We start from the raw sequence: 15,263 nt of genomic DNA on the forward strand, positions 1-15,263 counted from the left end.
TGTTGGAGGATTGGATCTGGGATAACGTGGGGGGAGGGGAGATGAGGAAGCTGGTGAAATCGACATTGATTCCGTGTGGTTGGAGGGTCCAAAGGCAGAAATCCCATCACTCTGTGGCTGATCACTTCAACTCCCCCTCCCACTCCGCCAAGGACATGCAAGTCCTGGGCCTCCTCCACCACCAAATCCTAGCCCCCAAAGGATCCTTCCACATCCTGCAGAGATTTTCCTGCACATCCACACATCTCAACTACAGTGTCCGTTGCTCTCAATGTGGTCTCCTCTACATTGGGGAGACAGGATGCCAACTTGCAGAATGTCTCAGAGAACATCTCCGAAACATGTGCACTAAACAACCCCACTGCCCTGTGGCTGACCACTTCAACTCCCCCTCCCACTCCGCCAAGGACATGCAAGTCCTGGGCCTCCTCCACCGCCAAATCCTAGCCACCCGACGCCTGGAGGAAGAACACCTCATCTGCCATCTCAGGACCCTCCAACCACACGGAATCAATATCTATTTCACCGGTTTCCTCATCTCCCATCCCCCCACGTTATCCCCAAACCAACCCTCCAACTCGGCACTGCCCTCTTGAATTGTCCTACCTGTCCATCTTCCTTCCCACCTATCCACTCCACCATCTGCTCTGGTCTATCACCATCACCCTCCACCTTCATCTACCTATCACATTCCCTAGCTATCTTCCCCCAATCTGCATCTCCCTCCCATTTGCCTCTCAGCTCTCTTGGGGCCCCCCACATTCCTGATGAAGAGCTTATGCTTGAAACATTGACTCTCCTGCTCCTTGGATGCGTCCTGACTGGCTGAGCTTTTCCAGCACCACACTTTTCGACTCTTTATAGTGAATGTAATGAGCAAGCTTCAAGTAATTTTTGTAATAATGATCGAGAGCTTCTAGTCTTAATGTAACCCTATAGTTTCTGCCAGTACCTTGCAGACTAGTCTACATCTGAGTTGTTGTCTTGACCTTGTATCAATCAGGAATGGCAGCTCTGGACAGCAAAGCATCTGGTAAAATGGGAATCCGAGCTGTTGTTTTCTACATGGTAACCACTATCATCGCTGTGTTTATTGGAATTGTCATGGTAATGATCATCCATCCTGGCAAAGGATCAAAAGTTGACCTACATCGGGAAGGAAAGATTGAGAAGGTGCAGGCCGCGGATGCTTTCATGGACCTAATCAGGTCAGTGAATCTCTAAATGAAAAGTAATTTGTTGTGTAATAATCAGACAAGTATATAATTAGCGGCTTCGATGGACTTATATTTTGTGGAGATGGCTTTGAATTGAAGAACAGACTTAAGGCACTAAGATGCCATCCTTTGATCTTTTGACTGGAATTTGGGGCTGAACCTGAATGGGAAAGGTTTGAAAACACAGACAAGTGGAAGCAGTTTGATTTGGGAACATGGTCAGCGTGAACTAGTTGGACTGAAGAGTCTGTTTCCATGCTGGATGACTCTACAATTCTATGACTCTATCAGGTTTGTGCTTCCTTCTGGTGTCTTGGAGAGATTCCAACCAGACAGGAGCTGAGTGCTTCTTCACTCAACAACCTTTCCATTGTCAGTCCCAATACAGGCTGAATTAGTGGATTTTCTCCAGAAAACCTATAAGTTCTGCTCAGTGTGCAAACAATGGCAAATTCTTGCTTTCATACAAGATCACACTAGCAATTTTTCTTTACTTCTGCGTGAGGCAAGTGTATATGATGTACAACAGCAATGGGTGCCACAATATATCCAAACAGCAACTGAAAGGCAGCTAAATAAAGGAGCAACCAACAAATTGACTAAGTCCCATTGATGATTTTGGCCAAAAGTAAGTGTGCATACTGAAAATCTGAAACAAACAAAGAAAGTGCTGGAGAAACTCAGCAAGTCTGGCAGCATCTATGTAGAAAGAAATAGAGTTAAAGAAACATTTCAAGTCTATATGACTCTTCTTCAGATGAATAAGTCGTTCTGGATTCAAAATGTTAACTCTTGTTTCTCTCTTCAAAGGTACTACCAGACCTGCTGAGCTTCTCCAGCATTTTCTGTGTTTGTTGTAGCCAATTTTCAATGATGGAGTAGCAAGCTGTTGCATTGAAATCCTACTTTACACCGCTCACAACAGGCATAGCTCCTGGAATTCAGGACATTCTGTCGAACAGTGGTTTATTAGTCTCAACCGTTTTTATTTGTCATGTCTTTATTTTGTGATTCACTGTCACAGCACCAGAGACCCGGGTTCAATTCCCGTCTCGGGCAACTGTCTGTGTGGAGTTTGCACATTCTCCCTATATCTGCATGGGTTTCCTCCCACAGTCCAAAAATGTGCAGGTTAGGTGAATTGGCCATGCTAAATTGCCCATAGTGTTAGGTGTAGGGGTAAATGTATGGGGGTGGGTTGCCCTTTGGAGGGTTAGTGTGGACTTGTTGGGCCAAAGGGCCTGTTTCCACATCGTAAGTAATCTAAAAAATGTGTTTTAAAATATTTTACTTAAGACTTGCTTAATGATAGCTTTAGATTGGTTTGATATAACCGTCCAAGGCAGCCCTATACTCCTTAATTTGCTCTCATCATTCTCTCAATCCAATGTGTAGGGCAACAGCATACATATCACAGCACGGACTGAAAAACAAATGCATAACTCTTATCACTGTACTAATTTTCCCCTTTTATATTCAACAGGAATATGTTCCCACCCAATCTAGTTGAGGCTTGTTTCAAACAGGTGAGTAGTTACTAAACAAAGCCTCAAATTTTTATCTGTTTCGAAATGATTCCTAGTCTTTTCTTGAGGAGGGAAACTTCTCGGGGGGTTGAGATGTTTCAAGTTAGTATACCCTCTAAAGTCCTCAGATGTACCTATACCAAGAGCTGGCAACGTTTCCCCCCTGGAAGGGTGCCCAAATCCTTCTAAACAATTGTATTGATTCCACAAAGGAATCAATTACATTCAACAGATCATCCACTGGGCACTGACATTTTTAAATATGTTTTTTGCTGAACATTCCAAGGCTCACTATCTTTAATCAACACATCATATTCCAACTCTGCTTTTGTCACCAGTAGATTGAAGATGCAGTTTAAGGATATCTAGACTTAGGGAGGCATATAACCCATTCCAGTTCCAATTAGAGTTTGGAACCCAGTATATTTCTTCTTCCAGAAACTATTCGAAAACTTATGGAAAAAAAAATCAAAATTCTGTGGTTGTTGGCAATCTGACAACAAAATATACTGGAAGTACTCAGCAGGTCAGACAGCAGCTGGAAAGAAAGAAACAGAGTTAACATTTCATGTCCTTGAGATTTCATCATCTAGCTCTTCTAAGCATCCCAAAAGAATTACCGTTGAAAACAATTCAGTAAATGTTTCTTGTTTTTGTTGACATTACTTCACACATTGCTGTGTTACTCCACTGTTGTTATGCAGGAAAACATTATAACTCAATTATATTTCCCACGACATATAACAGTTAATTCACCCTGATTACTATAATGCTCTCCTGGCTGGTTACACTTTGACTGCGCTTGGTAAGTTCCAACCAACTTGTACCTTGCCCCATGTAGAATCAAGCTCCTTAGTCATCTCAGTTCTCATTCGCCTACATGGCTCCTGGCCTTTTAACATATCCAATATTAAATAGTTGTCCTCATATTTAAACTCTCTATGGCCTCACTCATCTCTTCAGGGTTCACTTTCCTTCCTGTAGCCTTCAGTCTTATGATCTTGGCCTCCAGAGTGTCCCACTTCAGCACATTGGCTGTAATATCCACGCAGTGCTCTCAGAAATTCCTGTCTGTGACCTTTCTGTCTCTATTTTGCTTTCTCTCTCCTATCATTTTAACTCTTGTGTCAAACTATACCCTTATACTATCAATCGATATCAAAGTTTCCCTCTTTTATTCCCCCTTAAAAGTCTTTGGTGATTTTAAAGTAAAGTGCAGAAAAGTTGTTGCAAAATGTTTTTATAATCATAAGTTCTCACCTGGAGCCAAAAAGATCAGATGTACCTCTCAACTAATTTCCCACAACTTCAGCCTAAAGGAGCTGCCTCGAGGACATGCTATCTGAGCCCTAAGAGTCCAATTAACTCTCCACCCCAGGAAGGAAATCGGTCAAGGCTTCTTCCCTATAGTCTGAAAAGCATCTTTTTCTTTAGCTAGATTGTAACTTTCCCAAACATTGCAAAGGTCATCAGAAATCCCCCACCAATAGAAGGTTAGATGAGACAATTTAAATTGTAAGTAAACACCGAACTTTAATATTATAAGAAAGCATATAATTATACTGAGAGTATAAATCACAGAGCTAAATAATCTTTTGAAAATAGCAGATAATTAACTCTAATTTCTACAAGAGAATTGAATCTTCAATCTTATTACAAAAACTAGATTTTTTTAAAAAAGGCTCTCAAACATCAAGGCAATATATAATTTAATGCTCAAGTGGGTGATACTTATTATGTTCAGAAAGAGTCTGACCTGGAGGTGACTGATACCTACATCTCTGTTCAAACAAATGTAATCATTTAGATTAGGTTGTGATCTTTGCCATGTATCTTTTGGTGTCGTATGATTATAGGTGGCTCGGTCATTGCTTCAGTTATAGACCATTACTAATCATTATCCCACATTGAGTGAGAAGGCCTTCCCATTGTAATTTAGTTGCCTGGTCAACTTCCAAGAACCGTTTTTTTTAACTTGTTCTTGAAAAACTAGGGCTCGGCCACAATCATTCTGGGCAGTCTGTCTCACAAAGGCATTGCGTCCAAAAAGTTAATAAGACTTGGTGCGTGGGTCCCATTATCAGATTGTGGTTTTACTTATCTGAATTGACATTGTACTCAAGTGCTAGCTGTTATCATAATGATCTCCAGGATAGTGACTTTTAGGTGTATGTGTTCTTTATCAGCAGTTGTTGTGAAGAGAGTTAATCATGTTAAACCTTGCCATTTTTATCCTGAGAAAGAATTCAGCTTACTGTAGATTTTACTAAATGCAATTTTTAAGTCAGGTTCCCGTAGCCATGCCATATGTTTTAATCCTTAGTCCTTTACAGTTCCAGAAATACTAGTACAATCGGTCCTGCTATAATGCAGTGGTTCCGTTCTCAAGCAAATTCAAATTATAAGAAAATTGTGTAACATTAGCACCATTTAAACTAATGGGACCGGAATCACATTATAACTAATACATGCTTTAAAAGTTTGCGCTTTAGAAACAGTGTCCCCAATTTATCAATCGCATTACAGCAAATTTGCATTAACGAAACATGCATTATTGCAGAACAACTTGTACAGTACTGATAATTGTAGCATCATTGTAATAGCCATATATTAATGCATTCAAAATAATGCCAACCAGGTAGAGTAGTACAGTAGCACCTGATATTATTGTTAATGCAATTGTGACATTTTTACCAATTAAAAACAGAGAGAAAAGACCTGAGCCTTGAAATTACATTGCAGATATGAACATACAGGAATCTAAGACATACATTCAAATCCATATCTCGACTGTATAATATTTAGTATTAGCTAAGTTATTTCAATAACTGTTCATATCTACATCACAGGGAGTGTTCAGATAATCATAGAGGATTACATGTGTATTTGCTGCCTTAAGAATGTTACTGGCACCACATTAATTAGTTTCATGTTCAGACTCTACTAGAGTGTGATGAACAACATCTTAAAATCTAAAGGGCAGTTGTTGTGAAGAGAGTTAATCATGTTAAACTTTGTCATTTTTATCCTGAGAAAGAATTCAGCTTACTGTAGATTTTACTAAATGCAGTTCTCCAGACATTCCTAGAGAGATGTGTTCCACCAACAGCAGCCTTCAGTTAACCTCAACACAGCAAGCTATTATCATTACCATCAGCATGATGAACTTGCCCTCTGAAGAAGCTGTGCCAAACAAAATGATCATACTGGAAAGTGTCAGCTATACATGTAAGAAGTGCAAATAGAATATGTGGGTTATATTTCCTTTAAAGAAACAACCAGTTGCACATTAGAACAATGTTTGGCAGTATAAGGAGAACAGAATGCCCTCTGAAACAAGCCGTACACAGTCTCCTCGACAATGTTAAATCCACTGAGATTCAACGAGACAAATGGAGGCAAACTATAACACAGGAAGAAGTGGCAACAGAAGAGACAAAGTCTGAAAGGGGGTAGCAGAGTGGATGTCACAATTCAAACAAGGTTTGGAAATGTTTGGCAAGATGTAAAATCAGGATTGAAAATAATTTTCATACTCTCAGGAGGTTTAAAGAAAATAAACTTTGGCAATTGCCTGAGAAGTTAAGAAATGGTGCTATAGGGAACCTGGTTAAAGAAGAATTGGAAGACAGGTTCTAGCCCTCATTTTCATCTGAATCCATTTGTTGATATTGTTCCCAGCCACCTAATGTGCTTTGTGAGTCCATGACACTTGCTCCCATCTTCAGTTCTTGAAACTAATTTCCAGAGAGGAGTAATGTTAATTCATTTTGCTAGTCCAGTGTTGGGACGATGGAGGTAAGTTGGGTAAATGGAATAAAAGTACAGATCAGCCGTGATCTACTTGAATTGGTTCAAGAGTATGGAATGTTCTTTTCCTTCCCCATGTTCCAAAGTAAGAAAGAGATAAATAGGGGAAAAGTAGAAGAAATGTAAGTCTCTGAATGGTAACACTCATAATATTTTGTCTTTTGCAGTACAAAACAAATTATGGCACACGAAAAATCTTGAGACCGACATCATCATCTATCAATTTTACAACCACCACTGAACCATCCATGATAGAAAACATAACTGAAGCTTTCAAAAATTTAGAGGAGTTGATGTTTGTTGAGGAGGTTATTCCAGTTGCTGGTTCTTCCAATGCAGTGAATGCATTGGGCCTCGTTGTCTTCTCCATTGCTTTCGGTCTGGTAATCGGCAATATGAAACAGCAAGGCCGGGCACTGAAGGAGTTTTTTGACTGCCTTAATGAAGCCATCATGAGACTGGTTGCAATTATAATCTGGTATGTTTTAAGGTTGTATTTTGTTGTTTAATTAGAATTCAGGACTATAATTGGTTAGTATCCGAAAACAGGTGGGGGACGACAACACACGAGTTACCTGGGTGTGTTGAGTGGAATGCAAGCAGCTTGATGACTGCTCATTATGATGCTCTGTAGGTTCAGACCAAACTTCATATACTGTTCATTGACTTGACGCATTAGCCGGAGACGCACTGTTGTTGGTAACTTGCACTTCTTAAAACTATCCCACACTTTTAAAGGAGCACTCTGGTTGCAGCAGGTGCCAGAAGTCATTCCAAAATTGAACTTCACCTGGAAAGAGTAGAAGAAGAGAAAAGGGAGAAGAGTGCAGACCATGGGAGAATGCAGTCCCAATCCCCAGATGTTTGGATTCTGCACTGCTCGTCTTGGTAGAAGAGATGTAGATGAAAGACAGTAGGAACAAAGAACTGCAGAGGTTAATGTCAGGAATATAGCTCCAAGGATTGATCTCAGGAAGCTTAATGCCCTCAAATGAGTGGTCAAAATCAGTGAATGCATCTCCAAACATCATATCCCACCAAGTGCATTACTCACCTCATCACTGCTTATATCGTCACATCCTACCTTTCAGCTCCCAACCAGGACTTATAACTAACGCTGTATGGTTCACTTCATCCTCACACATTCAACACAGTTGCAATCCTCATGCCCACATCTCACAACTTGAACACACTGTCAGGAATTCAGCCATGACAGTGATATCACCCACCTTGTCTTGTACTTGTTGGCATACCTCCTTTTCTTTTCCAGGAGAGGATGTCACACAACTGAAAGCAGCAGGAGCTTAACAAACAGGGACACAAAAACCTGGACATTCTATTCTCTATGGAGGAGATGGTGCTGGGGACAGTCCATTATTAGAAGGGCTTTTCTGAGGCTATCATCAGAGTGGGGTACGGAATCCATTGAAGAAGAGAGTACACTCATCACTAATCCTCTTTCTAAAATCCCACATGTTCCTCTTCCCTATATCTATTTTAGTTTATTAGCTGTACAATGGTAATTGGTTTATCCTTGCTTGGGAAACAGCCATTTTCTTTTTACTTTCCCATGGGAATGCCTTGACTGATCAGAATTGACTGATCTGGTTTAAATTTAAACATAGCTGGGAATTGAATTATTTCCGAGTCCAATCTCCATGGCAATGCCGTTACCAATCGGAGTCCAGTTGCCAACCAATCAACACCCTCTTCCCATGCAGCACAAATTGTCATTTCCTTTGAAATTTGGTATTCTTGTGATACTGTCCTGAACACTGCAATACAAACGGTTTTGACACCATGTCTTTTTTTATTAGTAATACTCAAATTTATTCTTGTACGCAATTTGTATGATTCAGTTAGATTGGAACGTATGCTTTGATGATGATGGCAAGTTTGTCCAGCATGAAGGATTCCAAATCTTGAGACCTGTTAAACCAAGTATTTTAACACCGCAGCTGTAAAGGTAGCAGAATCATTGTGTCCACAGTGCAGTAATCTGCACTATCAGGTATCTTGTGGCTTTATGTCTCCTATTTTCTGCCAGCTCCATTCATGTCTATGGGTCATTAGTTATGGATTATATCATCAAAGGCTGTAGTGATTGAAAGCCAGCAGTCACAGAGGACTGCTGCAGAATGAATGCATTTTGACTGTGACTAGGATACCAGATACTGTCCTGCATAATGCAATGTGCATAGAAACAGCAATTGCATGTTCAGGAAATGAAATTCTTTTCTGTTCAGATATATAACAGTGTTGATTTGAGCGAATAAGAAGCAACATTCATGTGGAGTCATTGGCACACAGTTAATGACACTATGTGGCCTGCTAAAGTCCACAACACCTGCCAGCTTTCATTCTCACTCTGATTGCTTGGATCCAGTTTTAACCCTGTGCCATGGGTGGGTTTGATTGGGTTAAAACTGGGCATCTTCTGTGTGGCAAGACAAAACTTGATGAAACCATTTGTCTTCTTACAGTGACTTCCCCCCTTGGCAGTACCCTGCAAAGTGCAAGGTGTTGTTAATAAACTCCAGCAGCAGTTTAGAAGGAGGCCAGTCATTAAACTTCATCGCAACAGTCACCTTCACAGGCAAAGAAAATGTGATTCTTGCCTTGCTTTGAGGTTGGAGTTGAGGCTGCAGTGGTTGACAGAGTTCAGTGAGGGACCCCCTTAGATATCCCGAACATTGGTAGTCACTGATGTTGAGTCAGTATATTTGTGACCTGAAAACTCTGGGTAGGTGTGGCCTTCTGCTTAAGACCCTGCTTCCTGTTCTAGCAGCTTGTCCTGCCCTGTGTGACTTCTGCTCGTTCCACCCACATGGTCCCTTCTTTTCAGCCACTCCTGTATGGAAGAAATAGATGTGTGCACAAGCTGTGAAAAAATTATTTCACCATGACTCAAATGCATCTTGTAGCAAATGAAACTTTTCACACATATGGCACAATACAAAATGTGCAGAATAGCAGCAGCATCTAGAAGAATTAATCAGCTAATAATTCATAACTGGTTGGTGGTCACTTTGTGTCGAGTTCATTGGATGGGTCTTTAATGTCAATGTGTGTGGGAGGTTAGGAGAGGATCAAAGGGGAGTGCTGAGCTCCAAAATTGAACTGCATGCTGATTAATGTCCCTATCTCCTGCTTCTGCTGTTTCCTATCGGATTTAGCAATGTGGAATAACTCCTTGACTAACATAGTTTCTGGTGCATTTTATATCAGCTGTGTACAATTAATGGGTGCTTCCAAGTCCAATTCTAAGCCCCACTGTTTCAGGTAAGTATTGGATTTTTGAAAGTATTAATTTCATTCTGTAATCTAGAACCATGTGGCTTGTCATGGTTACAAGTTTTCCAGGTAGCTGGAGGAAGAATAGTGGGCAAAGCAAAGTACTTTGATCCTCACTACTTCTTACATTATTCCTCAGAGGCGACAACAGGAATCTGATGTATCTGTTCAAATATAGGCAAGTATATTAAAATGTGAACCAATTTTAAGTTGCCAGTTTCCAGACTTCGAAACAGGCAAATTATTAATTAATAAAACCTTAGCTAGTTCTGCAGACCAATTTGCTTCCGGGTGTCAAACCAAATTCCTTCCTACCACCTGAAATGAGTATCACTTTGATGCAATGAATGGCTGACTATGTGGCACATCTGAAATATTGAAATTCCTCTGAGCCCAATTAATAAAATGGCAGGGAAGGTGAGGTGGGAATGGAATACTGTGGATTTTATTATTTTAATTTACTTGTGGGATGTGGGTATCACTGGCCAGCCAGCATTTTTAGCCCATTCCTAGTTGCCCTTAAGAAAGTTGTGGTGAGCTGCCTTCTTGAATTGCTGCAGTCCATGTGTTGTAGGTTAACCCACAATGCCCTTACGGAGGGAATTCCAGGATGTTGATCCAGCGACAGTGATATATTTCCAAGTCAGGATGTTGAGTGGCTTGGTGGGGAGCTTGCAGGTGATGGGGTTCCCAAGTATCTGCTGTCGTTGTCCTTCTAGGTGAAGTGGTTGTGGGTTTGGAAGGTGCTATCTAAGGATCTTTGGTAAGCAGGGCTGTCCCACAATCCCCCAAACACGCACACAAACAGTTCTCTACTAATACAGTTCATGAGAAAGTCTTGATCACAGTTTATCAGATTGACATTCCAAAATATGAAAGGCAGACATGTCCATCATGAAGTTTTGATGCACAAAATGCTGTGCAGTTCAGAAAGTGGCTCAGTCAGTTCTTTGACCAATGTCCTGGAATTTTAATAACCAAATAAGCCCCAAATTCCCTTCCAGAAGTTCTACATTCTTCCCCACAAAGACTGAAACTGACCTTATAACATCACCATTCTCTAACCTCTATACATTAAGCAGATGTTAGGTTTGCACACATTGTGGTATTCCCTCAGAGGGTGAGGATATAATGTGCGCCAGAGAGCTGTGGATCAAAGAGAAGCCCTCTACTCACAGTTTTACCTAGTTAGACAATGTTAATGAACATCTGGACATTTACTCTTACATCAAAACAAAACTTGCAGTCAAACAATACTCAGTCACAGCTAGTCAGGAAGGAACAATTGAATTTAAAGAGAAAACACAGATCAACAAAGTGGCTTGGACAAAATATGTCATGGATGAAACAATAGTAGATGAAGTTCAACAGGAATCAATGTAATAATACTGTACGTCAAAAAAAATTAGAGAACAGATATAAGGTTAGGGAAAAAGCAATTGCTAGCTATAATTAGACAGCTGAGAGCAGTCTGAAGGAGCTAGTCAACGGAGGAGTGTTTAGAAAGGATTGTATTGTTGACTGTATCAAATGCTGCAGAGGAATCAAGAAGGAATAAAACAATCACAAATAATGTAGTTTGTGATTTTGAATGGGTATGTTTGGTATTGAGCTGTAAAGGAATGGAAGTTGGATTGAAGATCTGCAAACAGTGAAAGGTTGGGTGACTTGTTTATGAACTTTGGAGAGAAAAAGAAAACAAGGGATGGAACCTTATTGTTGCAGAAGGACAAGCAAAGGTTTTCGGTGAGTTCAGTGATATCAATGGTCTTTAAAAGGATCGAATACAGTGCTTGAAGGAGAATTTGCTTTTTAAGATTAACGAACATGCCTATCACATAGAAGCCAGTTAACGAAGATCTGACTACACTAATCTTATTTTCCAGCTTTTGCCCTACATTCCTGGAGTCTAAAGCAATGCAAGTGAATATCTAACTACCACTTAAATGTTATGAGACTTTATGACTCATAAACCCTTCAAGGAGTGAATTCCAGAATTCCACCAAGCATCAAGTGAAATGATTTCTCCTCAATTTTCCTCTTAGCTTTCTATCTATTGGTAACTTGTAACTAACCTCTTTACTGATAGGAAAAGTGCCTTTGTACCCAACCCATTGTGCCCCTCATAATTCTGTACATCTCTGTCAGATCCCCTCAACTTTCATTGCTTCAAGGAACACAAGCTCAGCCTATCCAATTTTTCCTCAGAGCACAGAACCTCCAACCCAGACATCATCCTAGCAAAGTTCTTCTGCACCCTGTCAAGTGTAATCACATCCTCCCTTAATGTGGTGACCAGAATTACATGCAGTACTCCAGCAGTGAACTAGCCAGCATTTTATACAAATTCCAGCATATCCTCCTTGATCTTGTATTCTATACCTCAGATAATAAAGTAAAGTAGGGGACTCTGGCTATATAAGGCACTAATTAGAGCATATCCGGAATACTGGGGACAGTTTTGGTCCCTTTATCTGGGGAAAGAAACACTAGCATTGCAGGCTTCCCGAAAGGGTTCTCTCAGCTGATCCTGGATGTGGAAAGATTTTCTTAAGGGGAAAAGTTAAGTAGGTTGTGCAGAACTCATTGGAGTTTAGAAGGATGGGAGACAACCTTACTATAACACAAAAGATTCTTAGGGGGCTTGACAGGATGGATGTGGGGATGTTGTTTCTCTTTGTGGAAAAGTCTAGGACCAGATAGCAAAATCTCAGATAGGAAGTTGGCTTTTGAAGTCAAAGACAAGAAGGAATTTCTTAGATGTTTGAAGAGTGTCTACTTCAAAGCCAGGATTATCTGGAATAAGGTAGATGTACTTGCAGCATGGATTGGTACCTGGGATTTTGATTTTGTGGCCATTTCAGAGACAAGGGTAGAGCAGGGACAAGAGTGGTTATTGCAGGTTCCAGGATTTAGAACAGAGAAAGTAGTAAAAGTTGGGGGGGGGGGGGGGGGAATGGTGTGGCACTGTTAGTCAAGGACAGTATTAAAGTTGCAGAAAGGGCATTTAAGGACTTGTCTACTGAGGTCGTATGGGCTGACATTAAAAACAGGAAAGGAGAGGTCACCCTGTTGGGAGTTTTCTATTGGCTTCCAAATAGTTCCAGAGATGTTGAGGATAAGATAGCAAAGATGATTCTCTATAGGAGTGAGTGTGTCAGGGTAGTTGTTAGGGGATTTTTAACTTTCCAAAATACTGACTGGGAATACTATAGTTCAAGTACTTTAGATGGGTCAGTTTTTGTCCAATGTGTACGGAAGGGTTTCCTGACATAGAATGTAGATAGGCCAACGAAGGGCAAGGCTATGTTAGATTGGTACTGGGTAATGAAACCGGCCAGGTGTTAGATTTGGAGGTAGGTGAGCACTTTGGAGATAGTGACCACAGTTTGGTTATGTTTACTTTAGTGATGGAAAGGGATAGGTATATGCTGCAGGACAAAAGCTATAGCTGGGGAAAGGCAATTACGATGTGATTAGGCAAGATTTAGGATGCATAGGATGGGGAAGGAAACCGCAGGGGATGGGCACAGCTGAAATGTAGATCTTATTCAAGGACCAGCTACTACCTTGTGAAAGGTAGGTCATGCCTCACAAACCTTACTAAGTTCTTTGAGAAGGTGGCCAAACGGTGGATGAGAATAAAGCAGTTGATTTGGTGTACATGGATTTCAGTAAGGCATTAGATAAGGTTCCCCAGGGTAGGATATTGCACAAAATACGGAGGCACATGATTGAAGTTGAATAGTAGTTTGGATCAGAAATTCAGAAATTGGTTAGCTGAAAGAAAACAGAGAGTGGTAGTTGATAGGAAATATTCATCCTGGAGTTCAGTTTTGGGTCAATTGTTATTTGTCATTTTTATAAATGACCTGGATGAGGGCATAGAAGATGGGTTAGTAAATTTGCAAATGACACTAAGGTTGGTGGAGTTGTGGATAGTGTGGAAAGATGATGTAGGTCACAGGGAAACATAGATAAGCTGCAGAGCTGGGCTGAGAGGTGGCAAATGGAGTTTAATGTGAAAAAGTGTGAGGTGATTCACTTTGGAAGGAGCAACAGGAATGCAGAGTATTGGGTTATGGTAAGATTCTTGGTAGTGCAGATAAGCAGAGAGATCTCGGTGTTCATGTACGTAGATCCTTGAAAGTTGCCATGAAGGTTGATAGGGCTGTTAAGGAGGCTTTTATTGGTAGAGGAATTGAGTTTCGGAACCATGAGGTCTTGCTGCAGCTGTACAAAACTCTGATGCGGCCATATTTGGAGTATTGCATACAGTTCTGGTCACGGCATTATAGGAAGGGTGTGGAAACTTTGGAAAATGTTCGGAAGAGATTTACTAGGATTTTGCCTGGTATGAAGGGAAGGTCTTACGAGGAAAGGCTGAGGGACTTGAAGCTGTTCTTGTTAGAACGAAGAAGGTTGAGAGCTGACTTAATTGAGACATATAAGATAATCAGAGGGTTAGATAGGGTGGACAATGAGAGCCTTTTTCCTCGGATGGCAATGGCTCGCATAAGGGGACATAGCTTTAAATTGAGGAGTGATAGATATAAGTCAGATGTCAGAGGTAGTTTCTTCACTCAGAGAGGAGTAGGGCATGGAACGCACTGCCTGCAATAGTAGTAGACTCGCCAACTTTAAGGGCATTTAAATTGTTATTGGATAGGCATATGGACGAGAATGGAATAGTATAGGTTAGATGGGCTTCAGATTGTTCCACAGATTGGCGCAACATCGAGGGTCAAAGGGCCTGTACTGCACTGTAATGTTCTTTGTTCTATTAGTGAATCCGTGGAATTCTTTACAACAAGGAGCTGTTAAGACTGGATGGTTAAGAATATTTAAGGCTGAGATTGACAGATCCTTAATCAGTAAGGGAATCAAGACTTATTGGCTAAAGCAGGAAAGTGGATTTGAGGATGATCAGATCAGCCTCAATCTCATTAAATGACAGAGCAGACTCAATGGACCAAATGGTCTACTTCTGCTCCTATGTCTTATGGTCTGAGTGGGTTCCATTTAAGACATTATGCATTTACCCTCTAGAAAATTATGGGGTTGCAGAGATGTCGACACAATGAAATATGTGCACATGAGGTTTACACCTCCCTTCATCCTAGCCTGTCTGAGAGGATCAAACTTGAAAGCCTCATATCTTTGATAATTATCAATCAGCTTCTACAGATTTGCAATCTATCTGTTAGTATTAATTAATTTCTAATGAACTGCAGTATGTCTAATAAAGTATTGCAGAATGCATTTCCCATTATTCTGCATCGGTTAATTTCTAATATGTCTGATACTTTATTCTTAAATATATTAGGCTGCAGTCTATGGTAAAACCAACATAGATCATTTTGGAGGCTCCGTAGAAAATTCAGATCAGTAGACGACTAGTTAGCTACTCCATCCA

General features: G+C 40.6%; 1 protein-coding gene across 1 annotated transcript in view; it reads left to right on the top strand.

The window, feature by feature from the left end:
* slc1a6 (solute carrier family 1 member 6) overlaps window positions 1-15,263 on the top strand; it is a 96,914-nt gene that overhangs the window by 67,509 nt on the left and 14,142 nt on the right. The window contains exons 4-6 of the mRNA XM_072594007.1: window positions 1,004-1,208; window positions 2,701-2,743; window positions 6,721-7,031. Coding sequence (XP_072450108.1) covers window positions 1,004-1,208; window positions 2,701-2,743; window positions 6,721-7,031 — 559 coding nt within the window. The remainder of the gene's footprint in view (window positions 1-1,003; window positions 1,209-2,700; window positions 2,744-6,720; window positions 7,032-15,263) is intronic.

The sequence above is a fragment of the Chiloscyllium punctatum genome, chromosome 24 (genome assembly GCF_047496795.1).
Source record: "Chiloscyllium punctatum isolate Juve2018m chromosome 24, sChiPun1.3, whole genome shotgun sequence".
In the NCBI taxonomy this organism is placed as follows: domain Eukaryota; kingdom Metazoa; phylum Chordata; class Chondrichthyes; order Orectolobiformes; family Hemiscylliidae; genus Chiloscyllium; species Chiloscyllium punctatum.